Below are 13,222 nucleotides of genomic sequence, written 5' to 3' on the forward strand. Positions count from 1 at the left end.
AGAAAATCACTTCTGCAAAACCAATTTGCTAAGGGGCTTGTAAAATCCATTTTTAAAAAGTTACTGAGGCAAAAAAAAAAAAAAAAAGCACGAAGGACCAGCCAACCAGATATTTTGATTGGCTCCTCAAGGTCAAAACCTGATTACTAATTCATCAAATACCTTACTGGTAGTGCCGCTTGAAGAGCAAACAACTCCGTGCAGATGTTCTGCCTAATAATGCCAATATGAAAAGAAGGTTTTAGTCACTGCCAGCATGGAAAGAAGGTTTTACTCACTGCCAGTATGGAAAGAAGGCTTTACTCACTGCCAATGTGGAACGAAGGCTTTACTCACTTTTGGCAGAGCTGCAGTGGTGGGAGCTGCGGCCTGCAGGGCAGTGGCAGCCCAGCTCCGTGCAGGGACACTGGAGAGCAGCGAGGATCTCCTCCCAGGCAGCAGAGGGCTGGTTTCCAACAGGGAACTCTCCCTTCCTGCTCCCCAGCACTCTCCTTTCACACTCATTTTCCAAAAGGGCCACCAGTGGCCTCGCCCAAGCCGCGTCATCTTTGAGCTGCAGGTCCAACAGGCAAATATCGATTGTCTCATCCAGGTGTTTGGCCAGGAGGCCTTTGCATGCCAGGCCAATGGTGGAGTTTGCAAGAATTTGGTGGCAAATCTCCCGAGCTTTGGTGACAGTCAGGCCATTGGGAGTGGGCCATGACAGTGGAATTTTCATCCGAACCCCTTCAAAATAATCCTCAGGGAAAAAATATGCAAAGCTCTCGGAGTGTCTCTGGGCTGGGCCATGCACTGGGTGAAAGGATGAGTCCTTGTAGTGCTTGTCTTGCCTTTTTGCTTTCCTTAGCTCTCCTGATGGTTTGGTAGAGTCAATGGAGGTCTTGCTATTCATGGAAACATTGTGTGGGAGGGGCTTTAGTGGGACCTCGGGGCTTCTTCGCTTTTGGAGTGATTTAGAAAAATATCTTTGACCAAAAGCCTTGGTTGGTGGTTTCCCATCTTTTCTCAAAGTTGGCTCTGCTTCTGCGTGAGTGACAAACTCAGATGTAACATCCAGATATGGGATTGCAAAGCTGAGGTCCACATGGTCATGATGGCAACCAGAGGGCTCAGGGGAAGGAGTCTGAAAGGCAAATTTTGTGTTTGCCACGGGCACAGGCTTGGTGCTCTCCTTCTGGCATCTGCAGAAACTTTTCTTTTGTTTCCTCTCAGAGGGTGCTGGAGTCTTGTCAAATAAACTCTTACCTGGAGGAATTCTGATTTAAAAATAGGAAAAGATTAGAAGAAGAAAACTTCCAACAAATTAGTCTATCATAAAAGAAAACTTTCATTGAGGGTAGGGTAAGCATAAATTCCCAATCTACAAAAGTACTTGAAAAAATGCTTAAACTTGAAAAAAGTTTAACCTCTTTTCTTTAATCACTTTTGCACTGCCCTTCTTGAGTTGTTCTGTGTGTTTTCTAGCACTTCATGGAAACTTTTTGTACCAGATGTTTAAGTGGTTTGCTGGAGCATTGCCCAACTGCTTGACTTCTTCTTGCAGGACTTTCTCTGAGGTGCAGGTTACCCTTTGTGTATTATACATGAAATAAGGCCTTGGATTTGTCCCTGGATGTCACAGCTAACTCTTGGAGAATGACAAAAAAGTCATATTTGTTTCAAATCCTATATTATGAAAATCATCTTTATCTGTGTGCCTGATCTGTCCTCTAAGATGTATATTGCTAACTTTTTTCTTTTAAATGTATTCCCCCATTTTTTTTTCATACTTCATTTCATTCTTTCCTTCTACTAGAGTTTTCTCTGATTTTTTTTTTCTTTCAACACAAAACAGTTCTCTATTGATCATAGGGCTAGGCTATCATATAAGCTGAGATGATTCTCTTCTCCTTTTTTAAATTTTGTCTTTAATGATGGATGAACTTCTAGAGACTTCAGTTTGAATAAACAGCTATGATTCAAGTTTCTTCAGAAATCTCATATCTCTTATTGATCTTGTTTGTGCAGCACAAGAGGAATCCTAGAGCTTCACAGGAAAGGATATGTTTCTTGTCCCAATATTTTGCAGCATGTCATTACTGGAAAAATTTGAAAGAGCACCAAAAATTAAAATTATTTTGGCACTAATTTTGTATTACAGCCAGAATGTTGGGGTTTCAGGAAAGGGAAAGCATTTGCCAACATATTGGAGCCAAACACTAGATACTGTTGTTGGAAACTGTAATTGCCTTTATCCAATTTGTTAGAAATACATTTTAAATGGCACATCTGATATTACCATTTTGATCATTGACACAATCATGACTTTAAAACAGAACATCTCAGTGACAATGGCAAAATGAACCAATTTCTCCTCCTGAAACATGAGCACAATCATTTATGGAACTGTTTTGCCCAAAGTGTGGGCTCAGCAGGAGACAGCATGAGACAAAAGGGTGGTTTTCATGCTCATGGAAATGCACAAGCTGTTCTGCACTTCTCTGTAGTCTAGGAAAATAAAATGGTTTTGGTGATTGAGAGATTTGTCCTTTGAACAAAACATTTTAGTGTCTGAATGAGTGTCCTTCATGCTCCATTCCTCTGGTTCTAATAGAGGGGTTATCTGCCCCTGAAGCTTCCCTGATTCAGCATCAAGTACATTTAAATCTAGACTAGGGCAGCAGAAGAATATCCTAATTTGATATAATAATACATAAATTAGAGGTTATTGTAAGTATTATTTATTTAATAAAAAAATAAACCAACCACATAAACTGGTCCAGAATCAGGACAGAAACTTAATGCACCAATGAAAATTTCACTAAAATGAAAGTCTTTTGCTTTGATGTCTTACTGAAACAAAATCCTCTGTTTATCCCACATGAAACCAATTACCTTCTTTTGGTCAGAACACAGAATAGAGGTGTATGGTGTGGAAAGAAAGGAAACCCCACTTTCCTCACAGCCATGCATGTACAGCTGCTCCTCAGTGAGCTCAAATGTGCCCTCTGTCCCCAGCATGAGATAACCAGACTGTCATTCTTCTGAGCCACCCACTATAATCCAGGAAGAACTAAAGAAATTTTTTTTTTTCATCCAATTGAGTTGGATGCTATTACAGAGAAAGTGTCCAGAATTGAACAGCATTTCTGCTGGTCTCTTGGCGTATTTTTAAATGTCTGAAGATTCTATTTTGCCTACTTAAATCGCATGTTTTAAAATTCATCTCTTCTCTGGTTGCTATTTAGTGGCTGGGAAGATCTGATGTTGCTTTACTGTTTAAAAGTTGTGTTGGAAAGCTGGTGTGTAAAACTGATCCGTGCATGCCGGGCCCTGCAGCTGCTTGAGAGGGGTGGGAGCCAGGGAAAGCTCTGAACTGCCAGATGGTGGGCGCTCAGATGGCTTCAGGTGCTGGAGAAAGCCTAGCATGCTTTCAGGGTTATTTAAAATGAAATTAAAAACAGCAGCACAAAAGTCACCCTCTAGGGTTTGTTTTTTGCTGGGCTGTTTCTCAGTGAGTGGATCAGAGAATGATCCGGTGTCTTCTGGAGGTGACCTCAGTTTCTCTGTTGGTTTGGTTTTTCTCTACAGCTTCTGAGAGGTCCTTGAGAATCCATCCTTGGGAGCAGTGCAAGATGAAACTCACCACCCCTCCTGCCCTTCTCACTTAGCAGGAGCTTCTCCCTTCCCTGAAGAATCCCCATCACACAGCCCTAGAAAACCCCTCAGTGTTTCATAACTAAATTCCTTTGCACTGTGCTTTGACTTCAGCTTTTTTCAACAAAATTGCTTTGAGCAAGTTCTCCTAAGGACCTTTTAGCTCTTTTTTGGGGCAGTGAGTTATTGGTTGGTTCTTGTACCAAGCTATTTCTCCATCTGCCTTCCCAGAAGCAATCTCTGACTGATTACCCCATTATTAGGATGTTAATGATGGCTTTTGAATTCAAAATAGTAGAATTTATAATGACAGGCCAAAATAGAGATTAGATAGCCATTACTTAGGCCCACTGAATAGAACTAGAATATGAAAGAGGTACTTGTTTATTTTCTGAAGTGTAAGAAGTCTAAAATTCGTTGCTCCTATAGGACTGTGCTGAGCTCCCATGTACAGATTAAGTGCTATGTTAGTGTTTTGCCTTCTTTTTCCTTACTTCACAAACCAGGCTACACAAGCCAACCCATTTTGGTTTTAGGGGCACCTATTAGGCATGTTTTAAGTTCAGCAACAGGAATTAAAATGTAGGATAGGGATAGGGACAGGAGCAGGGATAGGGACAGGGACTGTGACAGGGAGATGTCAAAGTTACACTCCTGTCTGTGTTTCCAGATAACTGTCCCAGAAAGTACAAGTTTTCAGAGCTCACTGTCATTATTAGTAGAGTTGATATTAGGTTTTATCATGGTACATATATTACCAGACTTTGTCAAAATGTAACATTTAATCTATACTCACATGTTGTAATTAGCATTCAGGAATAAAAGAACAAGAGAAATATGAAACCCTTAATTAATCCCTGTTGTCATCTACCTACATTTTCAAGGGTGGGTGAGAACTGCATTTTTTTTTTTAACAGCTGAGAGGGATCTTAACACAGCTATTAACATGGCATCACTTGTGAATATAAAACTTCTCTCTTGGAAACTGCTGATGTGTTTTGTGCTGACTGAAGATTAAGCCCTGTGCTGCTGGGAATGAGATGGGTCTTCAGGCTTCTCCCTTAGGTTAGGGAGATCTCTCTGTCAGGCCATTAGGAGAGTCTGTAATGAAATAAACCCATCAAGGCCATTTGGAACACTGCTAAGTGTAAGAGCCGAAAAGAGGGATGCAGGACTCTAGGTGGCTCTCCAAAATGTGATTTATCCCATCCAAGAGGTTACAGCAGCCCAGGGTTGTGGGTGACAGAGCTGTGCCCACAGCTGTCAGCTCCAGCTGCAGGCAGGCCTGGAGACCCCTTGGTTTTGGTTACAGTGCATTATAGACTTTTCTTTGCTGAGCATCTTAATATAGCAGAACCAATCTATACCTTAACTTTTATCTATAGCCTATCATAACTACTATAATTACCATATTCAGGCTACTATTCTCCAATCACTAAAAGTTAGTACAGTTTAAGCTAGAAGTTGTTTTTCAGTTTTCTTGCAGTGGAAAATTCTGAGACCTTTTTTCTACTTGCAACATTTGCTGACTTGTTTGCCTGTGCTATCTTTATGCTTGGTAAAAATATCTTCTTGTTTGGGGTGGGTTTGTCCTTTGCTCTAAGCCATAAAAACCCCTTCTAACTAACACACCCTTTGCCTCCTTGGTTGTCCAGTGAGACTGGCTCAGCAATTCTTTTCTTCCATATCAAAACTCGCTTCCATCTCTATTCCTTCTTCAGATTCTACATTCAAAAATCTTTCTGCTAAGCATCTGTGAGACCTTCTTGTCCAACTTTCCTCCTTCCCAACAGCTAAGAGCATCTCCTGGGTCGGATCTCTGTGGCTTTGTACCTCCACTCCTCTACGAAGTCTTCCTCAGGCACGTTGTTGAGGTCGTTGTGAGCCATCCCATCAAAGAGGCCACACAAGCCCCGGGTGCTGTTGAAGTCCCTGCCCGGTGTCCTCACTGTCACTCCCATTCCCCTCTCGCTCAGGTCCGCTCGAACAAACGCCCCAGAAGGGAACAGGATCTGAAGAGGCAGAAAAAAAAATAAAAAAAGCTAAATAAAATAAATTTTTAAAAAATTAAAAAGTGAATTGAAGCTCTTACCAAAATAAAAAAGTGAATTGAAGCTCTTTTTATGCAATAAAAAACATCTCTTTCTATACACCAAAATTTCAAAGCAGGATGTTCGCGATGGCAGAGGTAATTTAAGACCACTTAGAAACACTATAAATATTTATTTGTGCTGTTATTTAGCTTGCTTTCAGATTCCATGGCATTCATATCTGATGGCATCACATAAATATATAACTCCATGAGTACTTTCTTCCTAAATTAATATTTGCATCCATTGAAGTTTTCCCAGTGGTAAGTTACCGGCTAATTTTTGAAGTGACTTCCATGACAATAAGGCCACCCTTGTGACTTGTATTTTAATAATTTTATAATAATAAATTTTTTTGAGAAACTGCCAAGATTGAAAAATATCTTTCTTCCTTCTGAACAACTGCTTCATTTTCCAAGGCCGGATTATCCAGGAAATGATTGTGTTTTAAAGTGGATAAAGCAATTTTCTCATTAAAGGACTAGTGGTAGGCTTACACTGACCTTTAAAAGGATAAAAAAACCTAGCAGGGTTCAAAACAAGAAGTAACTGTGTGGATAATGGATTTTTCAGATTGCTTTACTAACCAAATAATAAAAAGAAGAAAAAAAAAAACAAAAAGAAAATATCTGTTCAGCTGATTTCTTTTTTTATTTGCTGTATTTTTACAGGTTAAAAAAACTATTTGAAAATTTTCTGAGCCTGGAGAGGGAGCAGGCACATGCTATCCTGATAAGTAGCATTAATACTTTCTTTTTATCCAAAAGTAAATATTTTCAGTTAATCTTAAAAAATACATTAGAGTTGCAAACATCTCATTATAATAATTTCAAATGAATTATTTTCCCTTTTTAATTGGCCTCTGCCTAAATATAATTTATTCATCCAAATAATGTCCTTTGTTTTCCTTTATTTTGGGTGGGGATTTTCTGGTCCCTTTGAAGTTCCTCCCCATCAAATCTACTCATACCTGTGAAATTGTAACAAGCTTATATTTTTATTCTTGTGCTTGAATCCAGGGTTTACTCAGAGTTTGGCTTTACTAAATTACAATTCTGCCCATTTTAGTCCCCCATTACTCCAGGCTTTTTCTAGCCTGCAAGTAAAACTCTTGCAGTCAGAATTGCCTGAGCTGCTCAGTCTTCTGCGCTGTCCAGATTAATATTTTGATTTATTTTGGGAGTTTGGAGGGCTCTAACCCTTTCCTATCCTGCTGCCCTGGGCAAGGCATCTCACCTGGATGTAATGCTGCTAATTGAGGCTTCAAAGAAGGTTTTTTGAGCCCTCAGTTTGCAGAGTTATTCAGCGACTGCCTGCTGGAAGCTGGCAGTGACCCAACCACCCAACTTTGCATGACCCAACCACCCAACCAGTTCCTGAGCTGCATGAGGATAAGGATGGACAAGTGCTGGGAGGATTGGGATGCACCCCACTCAGTGGTGTGCTCAGGGATCTTGTTCTCTGCTGCACAGTTCCTGTAGATTCCCACTCACCTCGCAGCAGGATCCATTTTGTGTCCCCAGCCTGCCCTGATTTGTTTCCCTGAGTTTTACCTCAGGTGTGAATGAGAGTAGGGATTCCTCACTAAGATTATCCTGGTAATAAAACAGTAATTATATTGCATTCAGTTGCAAAATGAAATGACAGCTTGATTCCTGCTTTTTCTCTATTCTATAATTAACAGACTTTCAATTACTGCCTTCCTGAGGTCTATTCCAAGTGAGATCACAAGGAGAGCCAAGCACAGGCACTTCCTGCATCATTCTGGCTCTGCTGTGGACCGATCTTCATCCAAAACATTTCATAGCAATAAGTCTTGATGATACAACTCTAGGATAAAATTATCTTCTTGGCCATAATTTGCAGCTCTTTTCTTTACCAAAACCCCTGCTGCAGCCTGGTCTTATTTTTCCAGTGATTTCAGTCTATTAGTGTGCATAAGCAATACTTATGCAAAGCAAGTTGTGGCCATATATTTGTTTAGGCAAATGCTTTATGTTACAGCAAATGTTGCACATTTACAGCCCATTTTCATAGCTTTTGGGGGCTCTCTGGCTCTGACTAATAGTATCTTACTACTCCACTCAAAAACTCCATTACTCTGCTACCTGTGATCTTTCCTTACATATTTATGTCTTGAGCTCTGCAAAGAAATTTGCTTTATGTGATGTGGTTGGGTAGTGCCTGGCATAAGCAAACATGGAGTGCTGCAGAGAGTAAGCAGTGCTATCAGAACTCTGCTGCGTCGCCAAAAATTTCCAGAGGCTTTTTTTTTGTTTGGTTTTACACTTTGCTAAACCAACACTTTAACCAGATACTTCCCTGCCTCTCATTTTCCTGCAGGCACTCTGATGGCTTCAGATATTTTCTGTCGGAGCCCAGGACATCCCTCTGGGTGCCCTGGATGGCTCGAGCCCCTGCCAGGGGGCTCAGAGACTCTGGCATGAAACCAAAGAGACCTGTGGCTTTGATTTTAACCCATGGAAAAAATTGCCAACTTTATATGTGGATTCTCAAGCCATGAGAGTTTAAGTAGAATCATAGTTTGTTACAAGATAGAAAAGTAGATTTTGGAGTTTTTAGAATGGGGGTTCAGAAGCCAAGATGGAGGGATTTGGGTGTGCCTTGTCCTTATTCTTTCTTCTTCTTAGCTTCCATCTTCTGGGTGATGGTGGCACTTTTGGATTGGTTTAGAGTAGAGACAGATTGTCTAACATAGGTGATAGGTATTGGAAAATTATTGTAAATAATGTACACGTAGTTTCTGGTATAAAAATGTAACACTGCCTCAGGGGTGGGAGTGTGCCACGGACTGACTTACTGGACAGACCTCAGCAGGTCAGGAAAAGAATGTGTTAGATAACAAAGAATAAACAATCTTAAAACCACAGCCAAAGAATCTTGACACCTTCTTCGATCTTGGGGCTGGGAAAAGGAGATTTTCTAACACTTCAGGGTCATCTTAACCACAGAAACCCTGAGTGCAACTTCATTGATAATTCAGAAATATTAAACGTGTGTTCTCAAAGCGCAGCCACCACCAGAGCGCTCAGCCATCCACGCACGTACTGTTATTTTCCTGCCTCCGTAAGACTTCAAGATCCTGACTTGTGGCGATGCCTCGGTGCTCTTGACGGTCAGCTGGGGCCTGCTGTGCCGAGAGTGGCCATTGCAGGTGTCCAGCACCACGGTGTCACCCCCTTCTCGTGCAGCCACGCCGCAGTTGCAGGCGGTGACGGAGCGGTGGCCGCCGCAGTCCCACTGGCGCACGTGCACCTCGAACGCCCGCGACGCGCTGCGGCTCAGCAGGAACGTCCCGATTTTATCGCTGTCATAGCGCCTAAACCACCACAAAGAGACAGAACCAGACAGGGTTAGACACCCTCAGTGTTGGGAGATCGTTGGCAATTGCACAGCAGTGCTCCGTCATTAGAGCAGAGCGCTGGCTGGCCTTGGAGGATGGAACCACGCGCACGTGGGTAGGAGTTCCTCTGGCTCTGTATCCAAGGGAACGCCGCGGCAGCTGTTGGCTGGAAGAGCCTAAGGATTCCCGTGAAAAGCAGGAGTTGCGCCCCAGCTGCTGCCATGGCAATGGGCATGGATAAAAAGGGTAAACATTTGATGTAAAGCAAATGGGGAGAAGTTTCCTGCCTCCAGGTCTTAATGAATATATTTTGGTTCTAACTGGCTGATTTTAGAGTGTGATGTTCAAAGGGAAATCAGTGCTCAAATAACCTCTTCTGTGACTAATCACAAAATTTTACAAGTCTGGCTGTGGCTAGGTGAAGGCTTCCTGTGAAAATCTGGGATTCGACTGGAAGCCAGCTAAAATAAAGTTTGTTCCTCCCCCTCAATGATTTGCCCATAAGCACAACTTTCACACTCAGTGGATCAGCAATCAGCGTGGAGAGCAATTTAGGACTCTCATTCTTTTCTGTAAGGAACATCTCCACTCCATGTGGGTGAGGCCAAGAGCAGGATAACTTTAATAAATTTGCAAGTGTTTGGCCTCTGCATGAACCCTCTGGAACCTCACGGATTTCCACCACTGAGGCCTGTGAGAGGACCCTCTTCTGCTTGTTCTTTGTGCTCTCACTCCATAAACTTGTCTCATTCTCCCTCTATTTTATGCTGTTATATAAAAGGAAATAGTAGCCATATACTTAATATATGTTGCTGATGTTTTCTTCCTATAAGCCAACAGCTTCCATCTTTAAAAACAATGGTTTATTCTGCTTTCTTTTAAGGCACTGTGATTAGTTTTAAACTCAATTTTTATGAAATTAACTAATGTGGAAACTAAACTATAAGCTCATAATAATAAGCTTTATTATTTTCTACAATAAAAAAAACCATTAAAAGGCATGTAAAAAATGCTTCTGCCAAATAACAGGATTATTTTTAAAACAGTGCATACAAACATCCACATTGTTTCAGGCCATTAATGTTTCTTACGCAGAGGAGCAAATGGCTTATGAACTGTGACTTTTTTACATGTATATTTCTGTTTTGTTCCTCTTCAGAAAAAAAAACTACAGATAACTTTGTAGCTTAAAACACAGTAAAAAATTTAAACTCCATCTTCTTTTCTCTGAAAGAAAACACATCTGACTTTATCTTTCATCTTGAAAAAATTAGGTTGGCCATAAAGTGATAAGATTTTGAATGGTTCTGTCTCATCTTACTTTCTAATCAGATACATAAATCCTGTATTACACTGTATAGATGCTGCTGCTAAGATTGATCAGAACTAAGGACACCATAAAAAAAGAGATAATCTCTTTAAACCTCTAGTACTCGCTCCATTTGGATATCTCTGTGGGGGAGAAAGAAGATATTTTATGAGAGCACTTTCCTCAGTTTCCTTCTACAGGAACAGCTTAGAAGGAGAGGTGTTTAAGGAGGCTGATGGGAAATCAGGCATCAGATTGGCTGTACCCAGACTAATCATCTCTGTCTGGTAGAGAAGGCTCTTTTTGCATATGCATATAAATGTCATTGCAGTCAGGGGAGCTATTTATTGCTTAATAATCACTGACAGTGGACCCAATCCAACCCTCCTGGAAGTCACTCTGAGTCCTTCAATTAAGTCATGGCAGAGATTGCACAAACCTGCACCGTGCCTAAATTAGAGCTTTCAGGAGCCTTCAAATCAGTTGGATGGATAATTGGATGTAGTCAGGTAAACTTTTGTGGTGTTTACACAACTGTAATTGTGATAATGATTCTTTGGACAACCTTGGAGTTGCCTGTAGTACTAAATGCCTGAAGCAGGCTTAGAGCAGCTTTTGCAGGAGGGAGTTCTGTGGGTTCCTTGTGAACCAGGCACTACTGTTTGTGTCTGAATCTCCCTCCGTAGTGCCCTTCCCCATCCTGCTCCCCTGAGAGCCTGCAGCAATGGGCAGATGGGGTAAAAAGGGGCTCCCTCCCTCCCCCTCTTGTGGTTAGATTGTTTTCCAAGGGGGGAAGCAAGCTCTTGTCCTGGCACGAAGTCATGGCTTGAGTTATGCTCTTTACCCAATAATTATAAAACACTCCTGAGTGCTTGGTTATGGCAGTCAGCTTCTCTAGGAATAATTTCTCTTGGTAAATCATAAGAGAGGGACAGATATATGAAAACTTCTCCCTAGTAGTGCTCAATTAACTCATACCCTGGTCTTTCTCTTCACCAAGCTGCACTTGCCCTTTGTATTTATTCAGTGTGGTCATTCCTGAAGATTTTCCACCACAGCTTTGCCACCAAATTATTTGACTTGTTGGCATGACCCTCCAGGCTCCTTCTTTGCCTGCTACTAGGAACAATTTCATGGCAGGCTTGACCCCATGAAGAGTTGGGTGATGCTGAAGGACGTTCTCTGCTTTCATAATGTTCAACCCATCATGTTGCTGTCAGAGCAGATGTTGGGTTATATTCAGCAGGCACTGGATGCCTGGGGACAGCTAAACTGCTGCAGACTATCCAAACCCCAGCACCTGGCAGGGCTGCTCATGCCCAGGACTTTGCTGTGGGCTCCCATGATGAAAGCAATTAAAGCCAACCAGAAAATGGTGCAATTTCCTTGGTGATAATATTGTTGGGATGATATAGACTAGTGAAAATTTTTGAGAAGTCTGAAAAATCTTTTGACATTTTTTTGGTTAGGTAAAATGCAAAATAACATAAATTATGTATATAGATCCCCAATCAAAAGAAATTCCCCTTTTTACTTTGTCCTAAAAGGATTTTCTGCATATTTAGTTTTAAGCTAGTACTTCATATTTAAGAATCTGTGATTTATGGCATGAAAAGCTTTTATATTTATAATGTGCCATAACCAGTAATGAGGGCTATACTTTTGCTTTACCAGGCTTTCACATTTGTTTAATTTAGAAGGTACTTTGCTATAAAAGGAAGTGCTCTCTCTGGATTTTAGCTGGTATAATTAACGTTATTTCACATCTACGCTCCAATATACACAAATTGATTGTGCTTATGCTGTAAAATATGACACATTCTTCTTTGATTTTCAGTCACTGCCTTTGGTGAAAAGAACGAACAGATTACAAGATAAATATTCCTACAGACATGTATTAGCAGGAGGCACAGCAAAGGGGAGCTATTAAGGAGTGGGAGTTGGGTATTTCAGTTGTCTAATGAATAGCTAACTACCTCAGATGTAACGTGAGCTCACTATGCCAGATGAAAACCATTGGAAACATCACAAAAAAGTTAAAAAATTACATTGGAATTGGCCATTTCAGTAAGAAAATTGCACTGCCAATGAGAAATGCACTTCCAGACTTACGATTTTTGTACCATTTTTCAATTTTACAAATGTATTTAAATAACTATTTTTACTGAAGGTAAATTTTAAATTTTTAATGATTTTCATTTAAATTTTGAAACCACAAAAAGGTTCTCATTTCAAACACATTTTCCCACCAGATTCCTTTACATGAAAAAAGGAGAATGCTTCCCTTCCAGACCTCTGTGTCAGCCTTTGCCTCCAGATTATAGTTTTGTAGCAGGACAGAGGCAGGAATTGCTTTCCTCACTCCTTAAAGACAGAGCTTTGAAAATCATTTGCTAACGTGGTAACAATTTTTTTTGGATAGGTAGCCAGAGAATTTGCTTAACTGATGTGTAATAAGGTAGCCTAATCATTATAATAATTGAAAGAGAAATTATTTACAATAATAAATGGGAATATAAGTAGGAGTAATGGGACTGCGAAATAAATGATGGGTAGGAAACTTGGCTGAATACCAAGAAGTGATACATCTTAGGGAAATAACCTGGTTATTGAGATGGACAAAACCCCATCAGCGTGGCTCATTTAAAAGTGCACTGGACAGAGCAGGGATGAATGTCTGTCTGTCCACAAGGAAAAACCTTAGCTTTTGAGGGGCCAAGTGATCCTGGGTTTTTCCTCTTTTGAGTTTGTGTGACTCTGAGGCAGTGTGACACAGACTGATGGGCTTTTCCAAACTCCCTGGGTCAAAACAGGACATAAATT

At 40.8% G+C, this 13,222-nt stretch overlaps 1 protein-coding gene across 1 annotated transcript in view; it reads right to left on the reverse strand.

The window, feature by feature from the left end:
* LOC131085937 (von Willebrand factor D and EGF domain-containing protein-like) overlaps positions 1 to 13,222 on the reverse strand; it is a 172,589-nt gene that overhangs the window by 86,792 nt on the left and 72,575 nt on the right. The window contains exons 9-11 of the mRNA XM_058028517.1: positions 8,796 to 9,066; positions 5,470 to 5,648; positions 337 to 1,256 (exon numbers count right to left, since the gene is read on the reverse strand). Coding sequence (XP_057884500.1) covers positions 337 to 1,256; positions 5,470 to 5,648; positions 8,796 to 9,066 — 1,370 coding nt within the window. The remainder of the gene's footprint in view (positions 1 to 336; positions 1,257 to 5,469; positions 5,649 to 8,795; positions 9,067 to 13,222) is intronic.

This window comes from Melospiza georgiana, chromosome 7, assembly GCF_028018845.1.
Source record: "Melospiza georgiana isolate bMelGeo1 chromosome 7, bMelGeo1.pri, whole genome shotgun sequence".
Lineage (NCBI taxonomy): Eukaryota > Metazoa > Chordata > Aves > Passeriformes > Passerellidae > Melospiza > Melospiza georgiana.